General features: G+C 43.3%; 1 protein-coding gene across 1 annotated transcript; it reads right to left on the bottom strand.

Annotated features, from left to right (window-relative positions):
• Window positions 1–4,561: 4,561 nt before the first annotated feature.
• LOC140560797 (tripartite motif-containing protein 16-like) lies at window positions 4,562–12,895 on the bottom strand. Its single transcript, XM_072685342.1, has 7 exons — window positions 12,856–12,895; window positions 12,096–12,727; window positions 10,040–10,135; window positions 9,484–9,717; window positions 8,467–8,626; window positions 8,012–8,071; window positions 4,562–6,600 (listed from the first exon to the last, which is right to left on the bottom strand). Exons 2-7 carry the CDS (start codon window positions 12,678–12,680, stop codon window positions 6,062–6,064), a joined length of 1,674 nt encoding a protein of 557 aa, XP_072541443.1. The 5' UTR covers window positions 12,681–12,727; window positions 12,856–12,895; the 3' UTR covers window positions 4,562–6,061.
• Window positions 12,896–14,563: the final 1,668 nt, after the last annotated feature.

Below are 14,563 nucleotides of genomic sequence, written 5' to 3'. Positions count from 1 at the left end.
ATATTGTATATTGTGTACTGTCTGTAAATGATATGTAGAGTAGCTGTATATTGTGTATTGTGTAGTGTCTGTAAATGATATGTAGAGTAGCTGTATATTGTATATTGTGTAGTGTCTGTAAATGATATGTAGAGTAGCTGTATATTGTATATTGTGTACTGTCTGTAAATGATATGTAGAGTAGCTGTATATTGTGTATTGTCTGTAAATGATATGTAGAGTAGCTGTATATTGTGTATTGTGTACTGTCTGTAAATGATATGTAGAGTAGCTGTATATTGTATATTGTGTACTGTCTGTAAATGATATGTAGAGTAGCTGTATATTGTGTATTGTCTGTAAATGATATGTAGAGTAGCTGTATATTGTATATTGTGTACTGTCTGTAAATGATATGTAGAGTAGCTGTATATTGTATATTGTGTACTGTCTGTAAATGATATGTAGAGTAGCTGTATATTGTATATTGTGTACTGTCTGTAAATGATATGTAGAGTAGCTGTATATTGTGTATTGTGTAGTGTCTGTAAATGATATGTAGAGTAGCTGTATATTGTGTAGTGTCTGTAAATGATATGTAGAGTAGCTGTATATTGTATATTGTGTAGTGTCTGTAAATGATATGTAGAGTAGCTGTATATTGTATATTGTGTATTGCTAGTTCCATGTCCAGCTCAACAGACCTACAGCATGGATGTGCTAACAGTAATGGTCAGTGTCACATGGTGCCCTAGTTGTGTACCAGGCCGTTAACGCAGAAGGACGTAAAGCAGGCCTGATTAGCAGAGAGCGTGCAGGTGCACCTGGGTCAAGGTGAGCGTTCCGGTGCCTCAGGTGAGAAGGCAGCAGCTGATCAGGATGGATTACATCACCTGCAGGCCCAGAGTGCACTGCCTGACCCTCACTCACACATTCACCGGGCTGACCCGCTCTCACACACACCGTCAGACCTGAGTCACCTTCCATGCCCACACTGCTCTGTGTGCGAGTCCCCACAGGCTTTAAACCAACACAGTCTGGCCACACACACACACACAGATCTGTTTTAATAACGTATCAGGACTTGAAGGGGTCACAGATTGAAAAGTGGTCAGATCGCCCCCTGCTGGTTGTGTTTAAAATGCACAAAAAAGAACAAATTTGTTCTTTTGAACTATTTTAGTTATGGATTTACTGACGACAAGAGGTGTTCATCCAGGCCTGGCTGTGACGGTATTACTATCAGCTATGGGAACGATTAGCACAGACAGAGGTCAAAAACCCTACAGAATAGGGAACGCTGATGCTGCAGGCGGTTGAGGGAGAGCAGTGCGGAGCTCATTCTCAGACCAGCTGTGGATTTGGCTTTTCTGACTGTGGAAAGCAGCCTTTGAAAGGCTGTGTGTCGTGATCAGACCATCCATAGGGTCAGTCGTTTCTCCAGTCACCAGACACCCGTTTAACTGATACGAGAATTAGCATTGCTTTATAGAAGCTGGACACTCGTGCGGAGTAGAGGGTAGTGGGCGGAGTATTTGGCCCAAGTGTGACAGTAATTGGGGTCATGCTGTGTGACGAGCAATAAGAATGACACTAATGACATGAATCAGGTGGACTGGAATCATGTGACTTACAGTTTGATACATCATAGTTTAGTAAACCCTTTTTCATCACTCTTTTTCACATTTTGGCTTTAGCAATATTCCACCTTGTCCTACAGTAACCCCCTTTTTGTTATCTCAGGTCTTTTTTCCCTCCAATCAGGTTTTGCACATTTTCAGAATTGAATAGAAAACCAGCTATTGTTAGATTTACTGTAATTCTGCTGTAATCTTCAGAGCCCTCTGATGATATCTACATAATGTTAATATTATCAGTTAAAACCAATTCAACATTTTCACATTTTGTTTTAATTTTAATGCAGAAAATGGTCTTTCAGTCACAGAGAAAACTAAAACAACAACAAATCTTAATGGTTTATCCTTTATCTTTTTTATCTGTGTATATTTACTTTTTTTTTACTACAGCTGCACATACTTTATTTAATTTTATTTTAATCTTTTATGTTTGATGTGAACGGACAGTTATCAGAGCATTTCACTGCTAGTTGTACCGTTAATGACTGTTTATCTGACAAATCCACCAGGATTCCTCTCTCAAAACAGTCAGGTCCTGAACCCCCAGACTGACCTCAGTAAAGTTTGGCTCTTAAAACAGAACACTGCTTAAAGATGAGGTTCAAATGTACAGATCACATGATCGTAGATAATCAAAGCTTCAGAAACCTGGAGCCTCCAGCTGTGATTGACACACCTGACCCGCCTCCTTTTCCTGTGTTTAATTCACTCTCCCAGTGATCAGGACCAGTGTAAAGTTGATAACCAGTGGATGTCCCTAAAGAGATGAGGACACACGCTTCACAAGCTCCTGAGACGTTTTACCACAGAGGCTTTCAACACGTTGGTGGTTCATGAAGCTTTGTCCCGCTCAGCACTGGCAGACAGTAACGACATGAGAGACACTGTCCTGAAGCCCCAACACATCTGCTAACAGAGAAGCCTGAACCTTCACCCTGCTGTGAAGTCCAGCCAGAGGCCAGATGTTGCTGATGGACCAAGCTGATCTTTGATGGTCAATTTGGTTGAACATCTACCCTAAGCTGGTTTACCAGTTCATCTTATGACCAACAAAGCATATCATATCATCAGGGAAACAAAAAACAAAAAACCTTGTATCTCCATTTTTTCACCTTTCTCCATAATGTGAATCTGGCGGTTGTTCTTTATACTGTATCATTATATTAAATTTAGTGATGAATGGACCAATAAAAAACACTCCAAAATGAATAAATTATTTTACACTGAAAGTTAAGCAGGTGTTTCCTCCTCCTGTAAAGCTGCTGATCTGGAGATACAAGGTATTTGCGTGATAGTGAAGACATGTTTGGTGGAATAACTGGTCAACCTGAGCTGGTCATACTGGATGACTAGTCTGGTAAAGCTGGTTTGACCAGTATGGTGAAGCTGGTCATACAGTGGACCAGTGTGGTCAGGCTGGTCATGCTGGTCAACAAGCTTGGTAACACTGGTTGTCCAGCTTGGTCATGTGGATTGACCAGCTAAACACCTGAAGACCATTAAACATAAATTAAAACATAGCCTATCCTGGACAGGAGCCAGTCTAACTGGCATATAGGACGAGTGAGTCTGAACGCTGCTGACCGATCAAAGGAAATGTAAAAGCTGGACATCACTGAAGAAGAGCTCAAGCTCTTGATAAACATGATGGGACATATTTGTCTAAGGGTCAAATCGGAATAGTGGGATTGTACTGAGGACATGAATCAGTGGACTGGGAACCCTGGAACCCCTGAGGAAGTTCTACACATGGTGTAGTGGAGCACTAATTGTCCACTAGATGCCACTGGATAATCTGAACACTTTAAAAAGTCTGAATCAGCAGTTTTATCTGCTTCAGTCTCTCACAGGCTGTCACGACCCCATTCAGCACAAGAAGCAAAAGCCTGATCCTACCCAGCTTCCAGCCACTGAGGGTCCAAACACACTGTCCTCCAGCCTGCACTCTTCTCATGATGGGTGGCAGCACCAATACCTTTCCTTTTCTTCTTCAGTGGTGTTCTGGTAGCTCAATCCAGGGAGTGTGACTGCCACCTGCTGGACCATCAGTGTAGGTGTGTATGCCCCCAAGACCCAGCCTGTATTACTCAGTACACATTCAGGTTCTCCGCACTATTGGTAACCAGTAACATCTGCTGAATAAACAATGTCCATGAACAAGAAGCAGGCTGTGGAAAAAAAAGACATTTACAGCCTTTATCTCACTTTATCCAGAGAGAGAGACTGCAGTGCGGGTGGCTTCAGGTGGTCTAAGCTGGTCTTTGATTGTCAAAGTTGTTGAAAAGCTGGTCATCCAGGTGAAAATATACCCTATACAGGTACGCCAGCTCCTGTATATTGCACTGGTCACACTGGTCATCATCAAGCTGGTTGAGAAGGTACACCATCTAACTCAAATGAAAACACCCTATGCTGGTCAAAAGCTAAGCTGGAAAGCTTAAGCTAGCCTTTTATTGGTGTGGAGTGGTGGGCTTTCCCAGCCGGGGAATGGAACTGTAGACCGCCGGGGCAGTGTTGTTACCCGCTGGCGTGGGTGTGAAAATAAAAGCTGTAGGTTGTTTAAGGAGGATGTGGGTCATTAAAACAAATAAACAACATGAGCATAAAGGTTCATTCTGAACAGTCCCTCCAGCACGTCCCCCAGTACAGGTACACTACTGGTTTTCCTGGCTATTACTACAAAATACGGGAATGTTGTCCAGCCATCCTCATATGACCTCTGGGGTTCTGTTCTGCGGGCCTATGGATCAGCGGTATGTCTGGAGGAGGAAGAATGAAGCATGCCCTGAACAGAACCCCCTGCCTACAGTGAAGCATTCTAAGGCCCAATCAGCCAATCAGTCAAATTACAATAGTTTGAAAGGGCAGCAAGCAATTTCCCTCATAAGTTGACATTTTGGAGATACAAGGTTTTAAGGAAATGATATTCAAACAGTACACACAGATGTACTTAATGTAATATTTATTTAGGATATTTGGTTTCTGAGACTTTTACAGTACATTAGAAAAGAAGTAAACAAGAAAAATTCCAGAAGAGACCCGGTTGTAGTGATTTACCAATGACTCAACTGATAATGTGGTCAATACCAATTCTGACCACAACACTAAAGCACTAAAGCAACACCATAGTTAATACTACATTTTATATGAAAGAGGGTGAATGAATGACAGCTTTGCATTTTTTTTCTTCATTCTAGTGTGTTTTAGTCATTTACATAAACATGAAATAGTCCGGACCCATATGTCTAACCAAACTTCTATAGCTCCTGTAGTTTTTCGTCCAGGTGAATCACAAATTAATTCATGAAGGAGATAATTAAATTACTATGGCTAATTGTGCACTCACAAGGAGCCTGGTTTTCAGGTAGCAGCAAAACAGAAGGTTTATTATTATCTTATTCGTAACCCCTGTGAGGTAGACCTGCTTGTGTGCTTTGGATCTTTGTCTTGTTGCATGACCCAACTGCACTTCAGCTCACAGGTAGATAACCTGACAGATAAACCAGTTTGTGAGAGTGATGATTATAATGCCTGGTACCAGTATGTAGAAACTGTACAGTACACTCTTAAATATTCACTAATGAAGCTCGATCTGCATATTTGGCCTTGCTGTTCGAGAATAGCAGAAACAATCCCAGAATACTTTCTAGTGTGATTTTTAAACTACTAAATTTAATATACTAAAATTAGATACCAAACCTCAGATTCCAGCTATTTTTACCAGTTATGTTTTTATGCACTTTTTCAATAACACAATAGAAAATATTAGACTACAAATCCAACCCTCTGTATTAAATCTACCCTGTCTGTCTCCAGGTGTAACTGATTTAGAGGAGAAATTCTACCCACTTCTAAAGCCAGAACTAGAGACAATTAGTTCCCCTGCAAATTGTAAAACCTGCACACTTCATGTAATTCCTTCAAAACTCTCAAAAATCTGACCTCTCTTAACAAAAGTGAATCTGTCCCTTAGCCTGGGAAATGTACCCAAAGCTCTTATACTAGCAATTATTAAACCTTTTCCTAGTGTACTGTCTAATTACATTTCTAATTACAGACCCATTTCTAACCTATCTAACACCTCATCCCCAACCCCCCAACTCCTCCCAAAAGTACTGGATGGAGCTCCTCCACCATCATTCCAGAGAACACAGTTCTTCCACTGCTCCACAGCTCCTCAATGCTGGGGGGCTTTATACCCCTCTAGCCCACGCCTGGCATTATTAGGCAGCATGGAGCCAATAGGGTCATGATGTTGATCTGCTCCAGAGAGTCCTATTCTATTGGCAGTACTTCTTCTCTACAGGGACTAGACAAGCTGTGTGTGCATTTGCACATCTGCGTCAGCAATGGGTGCAGCTTAAAGTAGCTGAATGCCTTCATTATAAAACCTGTGGACATATAGTGCAGATTAATCTGTTACAGTGAGGAGTACACCTGGAAGATCAAGGCTCTGTCAGGTCACACAGTTTAATCGCTGATCCTAGAAAAAGTGTGAAGCCAGGGTGGAGGGGCTGGGTGAAGGTGGTGTGGACTGAATGAAGGAGGGTCATGGTATCAGAGACGCTGTAGAAGGCCAGAGTTCCTGCACTGTGATTCACGTACACTCCTACTCTACAGGAGCTGCAGGACACTGCAGACAGTTTGGTTTCTTTCTTATTGTGCCAGAATGAGTAACCAGAGAAGGAGGCGTTTAATCTCCAGGACTTATCACTGAATCCAAACACACACTCGCTCTCCCCCACCCGGCTGATGCTTTTATACGACACTGCAACACAAACACCAGCGTCTCCACTCCACTCAAATTCCCAGTAACTGCGTCCACTCACGCTCTCGCTACACAGCACCTGCATATGACTTTTAAATCTGCCTGGATGACCAGGATACGGCTGGTATTTGGTACTGCAGGTCGCCACTCGGTTCCCCTCGGACAGACAGATGTACGTATGCGCTGTGTTTGGATCCAGGGTGAACTCACAGAAATCTATTAGACAGAAAACACATCAATAAATTCCAGTCAGCCAAATCCAGAAACACGGGGGCAGCCCTGTGAAGAGCTTTGTTAAAGAAGACCTCCCTAAGAGCACGAGGAAGAAGCCCTGGGAACCCATCCTACTCTATTACAATTGTATCCGTACAAACACAGCTAGTGGAACAGCTGAGTGCTAGATATGAGAACATCTGCTTTCAATCTGCTTTCCTTTATTTTGCCTGATCCAGAAGCCATAGTGAATCCACATATTGGCCAGCTCTGTCACTATACTCAACAGTTCCACAGTTGCAGTAAGAAAAAGTAAGTGGACCCTTTGGGATGACCTGATTTCTGCACTGATTACTAATAACCGTGTCTGATTGTTATCTAAGTCACAATTACAGACAAACACAGTCTGACGAAACTGATAACACACACGGTCACACAGTCCGTGTCTAATTGAGCTAATTGAGTAAACATCCTCAGTGCAGGCTAGAAAAAGTAAGTGAACCCCTGTAGTAATGAGTTCTCCAAGAGCTGTTTAGCTAAAGGTGTTTCGGTTAGGGAGATGAGATTGGAGAGAGACAGAGAAGAGAGAGAGAGAGAGAGAGAGAGAGACAGAGAGAGAGAGAGAGACAGACAGACAGAGAGAGAGAGAGAGACAGAGAGAGAGAGAGAGAGAGAGAGAGAGAGAGAGAGAAAGAGAGAGAGAGAGACAGAGAGAGAGAGAGAGAGACAGACAGACAGAGAGAGAGAGAGACAGAGAGAGAGAGAGAGAGAGAGAGAGAGAAAGAGAGAGAGAGAGACAGACAGACAGAGAGAGAGAGAGAGACAGACAGACAGACAGAGAGAGAGAGAGAGAGAGACAGAGAGAGAGAGAGAGAGAGAGAGAAAGAGAGAGAGAGAGACAGACAGACAGAGAGAGAGAGAGAGACAGACAGACAGACAGAGAGAGAGAGAGAGAGAGACAGAGAGAGAGAGAGAGAGAGAGAGAGACAGACAGACAGAGAGAGAGAGAGAGACAGAGAGAGAGAGAGAGAGAGAGAGAGAGAGAGAGAAAGAGAGAGAGAGAGACAGAGAGAGAGAGAGAGACAGACAGACAGAGAGAGAGAGAGAGACAGAGAGAGAGAGAGAGAGAGAGAGAGAGAGAGAGAAAGAGAGAGAGAGAGACAGAGAGAGAGAGAGAGAGACAGACAGACAGAGAGAGAGAGAGACAGAGAGAGAGAGAGAGAGAGAGAGAGAGAAAGAGAGAGAGAGAGACAGACAGACAGAGAGAGAGAGAGAGACAGACAGACAGACAGAGAGAGAGAGAGAGAGAGACAGAGAGAGAGAGAGAGAGAGAGAGAGACAGAGAGAGAGAGAGAGAGAGAGAGAAAGAGAGAGAGAGAGACAGACAGACAGAGAGAGAGAGAGAGAGACTTACACTGTAGGAAGTCTCTTCTGCTCTGGGGTTCAGGAGGAGGAATGATCTGGATTTCTTTCACTGTTGAAACAGGTAAACACACTGACTTTAATCACTGACACTGTTATTGGTCTCATATTTCACATTCAGTCACATTTCATCATCTATCTAAGAAATTCAACCAGAGGTAAGATAAAACCCGAGCAGTGCTGTGATGAGAGACCAGGTGAAAGACCAGCAAAACCTCTCAAATGACTGAAAAAGATTTCAGATTGGCCGTCAGTTCAAACGTCAAACATAAACTTGAAATAAATAAATAAATGAAAAATATTTGAATAAAGAATTATATTTCCTTCTATCCTGTTATTCTACCACTCTGGAAAAGTTTACCTGCTTCAACATTTTCATCTAAATCAGATAATTATACACAGGTATGTTTATATATTCCAGTTCTGTTTATATACGTTTATATATACCTGTAACTGACACGCTTCCAAACTCCGTATTACACAGTTCTTCCACTTTCCTCATCAACTGAGTCACAGACTTCACTACCTCCTCAAAAGAGTGGACGGGATGGTCAGAGCTGGTGGGAACGACTGCAGATCCAGGGGAATCTGAGACAGACTGGAAACTCTGCACAGAAACACAGAGAAGTACAGAAGCCAGATTCACTGGGAAGAGCTAACAGTGCCTCAGTGTTGCAGTGTTTCAGGGAGCTCCCATGTCTGTGTTACCTTCTGGCTCTCTCCTTTCTTTTAGTCTTAATAACCATACCTATATACTTTGATTTGTATTTGATCTGTTTTTAATATCTGCAATATTTTATATCTACTGTTTTATTTTATTATTATTTCATTATTAATTTTGTTTGATTTTGTTTTATTATTTAACTTTTAGCAACAATTATTCACATTATGTTTTATATTAAATTTTTAATGTTATTATTATTTTTATTTATTCTTTCTCACCAGTGAAGCACCTTGAATTTCAATTTTATTTGTCTGAAAGGTGCTATATAAATAAAGTTTGATTGATTATTGTCAGACACACTCAGTGATGCTGCTCAGCATTCTCCACTCTCCATAAATCCAATCACAGCCAATTCCACCTCTTTACCTTTTTTAGAGTGTCTGACTGCTCACTTGTCAGACCTGATACTGATGGAGGATTGACCATTGGGATTTCTATCTATCCGGCTCAGACCAGCTGCCCGCCCTCCATTAATAACTACACTGAAGTTTACAGAGATTCTAAGCTTAAATAGTTCTGACCAGAGGAGGATAGCCCCCCATATATATGTGTGTGTGTGTGTGTGTGTGTGTGTGTGATCATATAAGGTTCTGTGTTCTGTTGGTTTTCTGGATTTCTGTAAAGCTGCTCTGTGAAACAGCAGGTTGTGAACATGACATGTGGAGGAAGACGCAGTTGTTCTCATTCTGAACTCTAGTCTCTTTCAGTCTCTTCCAGCTCAGCGTGACTGCTTCTGTTACCTTGAGGAAATGGACGTGGTCCTCAGTGTGTGAAAGCTCCTCCAGCTCAGTGTTTCTCCTCCTCAGCTCAGTGATCTCCTGCTCCAGCAGCTTCAGGACTTCTTCAGCTCGACTCACCGCAGCCTTCTCCTGAGCTCGGATCAGCTCTGACGCCTCGGAGCGCTTCCTCTCAATGCAGCGGATCAGCTCAGTGAAGATCCTCTCAGAGCTCCTCACTGCCTCCTGAGCAGAGCGCTGTCACAGACAGACACACAGACACGGCTCAGGCACTCGCCTCCGTCCACTGTTCTGTCCGTCTGTCCATCTAACTGCTAGCAGAGCAGAGCGCTGTCAGAGCAGACAGAGTGTAGAATCGCTCAGCTCTGACCTGCACCTGTTCTAAAGTCGGGACACAGCTCAGGATTCAGGAGTCATATATGGACGTACAGAAACAGGCCTTTGTGGAAATAAGCTCTTTTAAACACTTGATTGTCTGGAAATCTTGCTCTTGTAGAAAGTGCCTCCTGTAAAAAAGCTCTTTTTAGAAATCAGCTCTCTTCTGGTTCTCCAAACTCACCTGGTGAGATTCCACAGCAGCCTTCAGCTCCTCAAGCTCGTTCTCTCTCTCCTGGATTTTCTGCTGGAATTTCCTCTGAACCTCCAACAAGCGCTTCTGCAAAAACCAAAACATAAAGATCAATATTTATTTATTTATTTATTTATTATTAAATTAAATGTAGCTGCATAACATTTACACTGATGGAGCTTTATGACCACCTGCCCAATATTTTGTCTTGACTTGATTTCTCCTGAAAAGGAGAAATCCTTTAAATATTGGGCACACTTAGAAAATTACACAATTTATATATATGTATTTATTTATTTAATATACACAGCCTGTGTAGCTAATCAAATATTAAACCCAACATCTTTCATTGCGTAAAAAAATCATCAGTGTGGCCTGTGCAGAAGTTTGGCCGCCCTAAGCATTTAAGAAGGCAAATCAGGCCTGAGTATGTAACCAACTAGACAGATACTTTATTGATCCCAAAGGAAATGTATCATCTATCATCATCCATCATCATCCTTTCACTCTTCAAACCGTGTGTGAGGGTTGTGCTGCTGTCTATATGGACAAAAGTATTGGGACACCTGCTCATTTATTGTGTCTTCTAAAATCACAGGTATTTAAAATGAGTTTTTCTTGCTTTTGTTGGAGTAACTGTCTCTATTGTCCAGAGAAGAAAACTTTCTGCAAGAGCAACATTGCTGTGAGGATTTGATTGCTTTCAATGACAAGAGCGTTGGTGAGGTCGGGATGTTGAATGATCACCACCCCAGCTCATCATCCCCAACTCCCCAACTCATCCCATTCAAAAGGACTGGATGGAGCTCCTCCACCATCATTCCAGAGAACACAGTTCCTCCACTGCTCCACAGCTCCTCAATGCTGGGGGGCTTTATACCCCTCTAGCCCACGCCTGGTATTAGGCAGCATGGAGCCAATAGGGTCATGATGTTGATCTGCTCCAGAGAGTCCTATTCTATTGGCAGTACTTCTTCTCTACAGGGACTAGACAAGCTGTGTGTGTGCATTTGCACATCTGTGTCAGCATTTTGTATATATTTTAATATATTTAAACATCTGGAGATTTGATGGATATTTTAAAAATATTAGGAGATAAAATCACTTAACCAACAAAACTGAAGAAATGTAATTATCAAATGTATTTAATAGAAATGTAATTTTCTTGTGAGGAAAAAGTCTGGACATCCTGTGCTCCATGATAAGATAGGATAATCCTTTATTAGTCCCACAGTGGGGGAATTCACTAATAGCTGGTATTTCTCCCCTGGCTGAAATAACTTCAGTTAGACGTTTTCTACAATGATCTACAGTCTCTGACATCCACTGGGAGAGCGTGTTTCCCACTCCTCCATGCAGAAATCTTTCAGCTGTGTGATGGTTCAGCTTCAGCTTTTAGACAGAAGGCCTGACATTTCTGATCTCTCCAGACCTACTGCAGGACATCTCCACCTCCACACTTCACAGCTGGTCTGGGTTCTGGTGCTCAAATGCTGAGTCTGTTTTACACCAAACACATCCTCTATTACTGCATCATTTCTTCAGTTTTATGTGTTTATTTATTTTTACCTCCATCTTTGAATATTGTTTAAATGAAGATCAAATGTCCAGATGTTTATATATTAAAAAGACAAAGGTTTTTATGGGGTGTCCTAACTTTTTTCCCATGACATACATCAAGACCAACATGGACCACCTCAAGAGACTTAAACTGAAGCTTTTGGAATGGCCCTCACAGTCCAGAAGATCTCAGAACTAGAATCTTCTGCCAGTGATGAAAGTATCTTCTAATTATCGCTATCAGCAGAATTCCAGCAAATATCGAGATATCATTTTTGTCAATATCGCACACCTCTAATTTGTCCTTGAGTAATGTTAGTGTGGTGCAGGTTTCTGGTGTTACTTTTGCTGTTTGTGTTTTGTGTAAAAGCAGTACAGTACAGTAGAGTAGAGTACAGTACAGTACAGACTAATAGCATAAAATATCAAACATGAAAGCTGGCTTTTGGATGAGAGGTTGTAGTAGAGACGTGTCGAGTGTTCTTACCTGCTTCTCAGCTCGCTCTGCTGTAGCTGATACTGCGTCATGTCCTTTATGTGAATCCATGGTGCACAGCATGCAGATGCACTGCTGGTCAGTCCGACAGTAAACGTTCAGCTGTTGTTCATGTTCACAGCAGATCTGCTCCTGGAGGCGTCTGGAGGCTTTGATCAGCTTGTGCTTCTTAAAGACAGGAACATCATGATGAGGCTGGAGGTGAGTTTCACAGTAGGAGGCCAGACAGGCCAGGCAGGATTTGACGGCTTTGAGTTTTCTTCCAGTGCAGAAATCACACTCCACGTCTCCAGGTCCAGCAGGACAGCGAGCAGAAGGAGCAGCATGGAGCTCAGTCTCCTTCAGTTTCTCCACCACGTCAGCCAGCATGGTGTTCTTACCCAGCACAGGCCTCGGAGTGAAGGCGTGTCTGCACTCAGGGCAGCTATACACACCTTTTTGATCCTCCTGATCCCAGCAGTTATTAATACACACTCTACAGAAGCTGTGTCCACACGGAGTGGTCACAGGTTCCTTCAGTAGTTCCAGACAAACCGGACAGCTGAACTGATCCACTGAAAAAACACCCTCTGCCATTTTACACAAACCACCACCCTCCTGAATGAACTGGTTCCTCCTCCTGTCTGTGAGGGAAATAGAGACACATCTGAAACACCCTATACTGTTCACTGCATACACACACACACACACACACACACACAGACATTCCCACACAAACAGCTTTAACAACCCACACACGATACACACTCACCCACAGTCAGGCTGCAGAAGAAACAGATCAGTTTCACTTTCCCTTCTGAACTGAGAGAGGGGGAGGAGCCAGAAACACACACACATTTATCACTCCTTCTAATGTGTAGAATCAGAGTCAGGAGCAGAAGATCAGCTGCAGATGATCAGAACATGGTTGGAGAGGATTATTCTGGAGGAGTCTGGAGTCTGATTTAAACCTCAGACGTTTAGTCTGGTCTGATCTTGATGGTTGAAGTGAGGGGTGAAGAAGATCACCATCATGGTCAGATCCAGAGAGCTCTCTGAGGCCTTCAGAAAGAAGGGTGGAGATGCAGAGGAGTCTGGGTAGGGGTTTAAACAGATCTCAGAACAGTTAGAGATCAGCCGCTGTTGCACCGTCCACTAAATCATTTACCAGAGGAACAGCTGACCAACAGTCTCTCTCCCCGCCATCATGGACATTTAAAAGGTAAAGGTGCACATATTTGAGCAAAATGTGTCCTCCGCATTTAACCCATCTGTGGTGGTGAACACACACTCACACACATCTGTGGTGGTGAACACACACTCACACACACACACACACTAGTGAGCTAGGGGCAGTGAGGACACACACACACACACACACACCCCAAGAGCAGTGGGCAGCCAACTCCAGCGCCCGGGGAGCAGAGAGGGTAAAGGGCCTTGCTCAAGTGCCCAACAGTGGCAGCTTGGCAAGCCCGGGAATCGAACCCACAACCCTTTTATCGATATCCCGGCGCTCTAACCGCTGAGCCACCACTGCCCTCAGTGGCCGCTGCAGCCGCAAAGCAACCAGCATTGTGGATGACTCCACCCACCCTTCACACAGACTGTTCTCCCTCCTGCCATCAGGAAGAAGGTACCGCAGCATCCGGTCCAACACGACCAGACTCTGCAATAGCTTCAGACTTCTCAACTCAACTCAACTCAACTCAACTTCTGAACTGATGTCTTTTCTGCTACATGCACACAAAATCTCAATCTCTCTCTCTCTCTCATTTGCACACTACCCCCAATTATTTATTATCCTCTGTCTGCACTGTGTTGTGTTGCACTTGTATGTTGCACCATAGTCCTGGAGGAGCGCTGTCTGGTTTCACTGTGTTCTCTGTATGTAGCTGAAATGACAATAAAACCCACTTGACTTGACCAGATCAGACCGTCCTAGCAGGTCTTGCAACATCAGGACTCTCGCAGGTCCTGCCGAACTTAGAGAAACTCAGGATTACATTGAGAGCCGATACACAGTTGAACAGTGTGTAAACAGGACAATACAGACGTAGGATCTGATATACAGATTGATGTCAGAGCAGAGTGGGCGGAGTTTAGTGCAGACAGTTGTCCGTTATAACTATACAGACAATGTGAGAAGAAGTGTCCCACAGTAGCATTTACAGTGTGAGAATGAAAGTGCAGGTGAGCAGAGACAGCTAAGACGTCTGTGGTCAGGAGCTCTTCAGGAGGATGAGGAGTGTGTGAGGGGCAACCAGCATTGTGGACGCATGTTTTTTGTGGGTAGAGAGACCCTGGTGGTCCTCTCAACTGTCCTGACAATCTGCTGCAGGGTCCTGCAGTCCAAACCGTGGTTCCTACTGCCATTGCTGCTGATTAGGCCCACTATTGTAGGATCACCAGCAAACCTGATGATGTGATCGAAGCTGTATTTGCAGCACAATCATGCTTTCGCTTTGTACCTAACATTA

Source organism: Salminus brasiliensis, chromosome 8, assembly GCF_030463535.1.
Source record: "Salminus brasiliensis chromosome 8, fSalBra1.hap2, whole genome shotgun sequence".
Classification (NCBI taxonomy): domain Eukaryota; kingdom Metazoa; phylum Chordata; class Actinopteri; order Characiformes; family Bryconidae; genus Salminus; species Salminus brasiliensis.
This window is presented reverse-complemented; position numbering and strand designations above follow the sequence as displayed.

What these genes read in the sequence shown, in the direction of transcription:
- LOC140560797 (XM_072685342.1), bottom strand. Translation starts at nt 12,680, where the DNA reads ATGGCAGAGGGTGTTTTTTCAGTGGATCAGTTCAGCTGTCCGGTTTGT. An exon ending in TGGAAGCGTGTCAGTTACAG is followed by an intron (nt 8,072 to 8,466) that starts GTATATATAAAC and finishes CTGTTTCAACAG; the next exon opens with TGAAAGAAATCCAGATCATT. An exon ending in CAGAAGAGACTTCCTACAGT is followed by an intron (nt 6,601 to 8,011) that starts GTAAGTCTCTCT and finishes TCTGTCTAATAG; the next exon opens with ATTTCTGTGAGTTCACCCTG.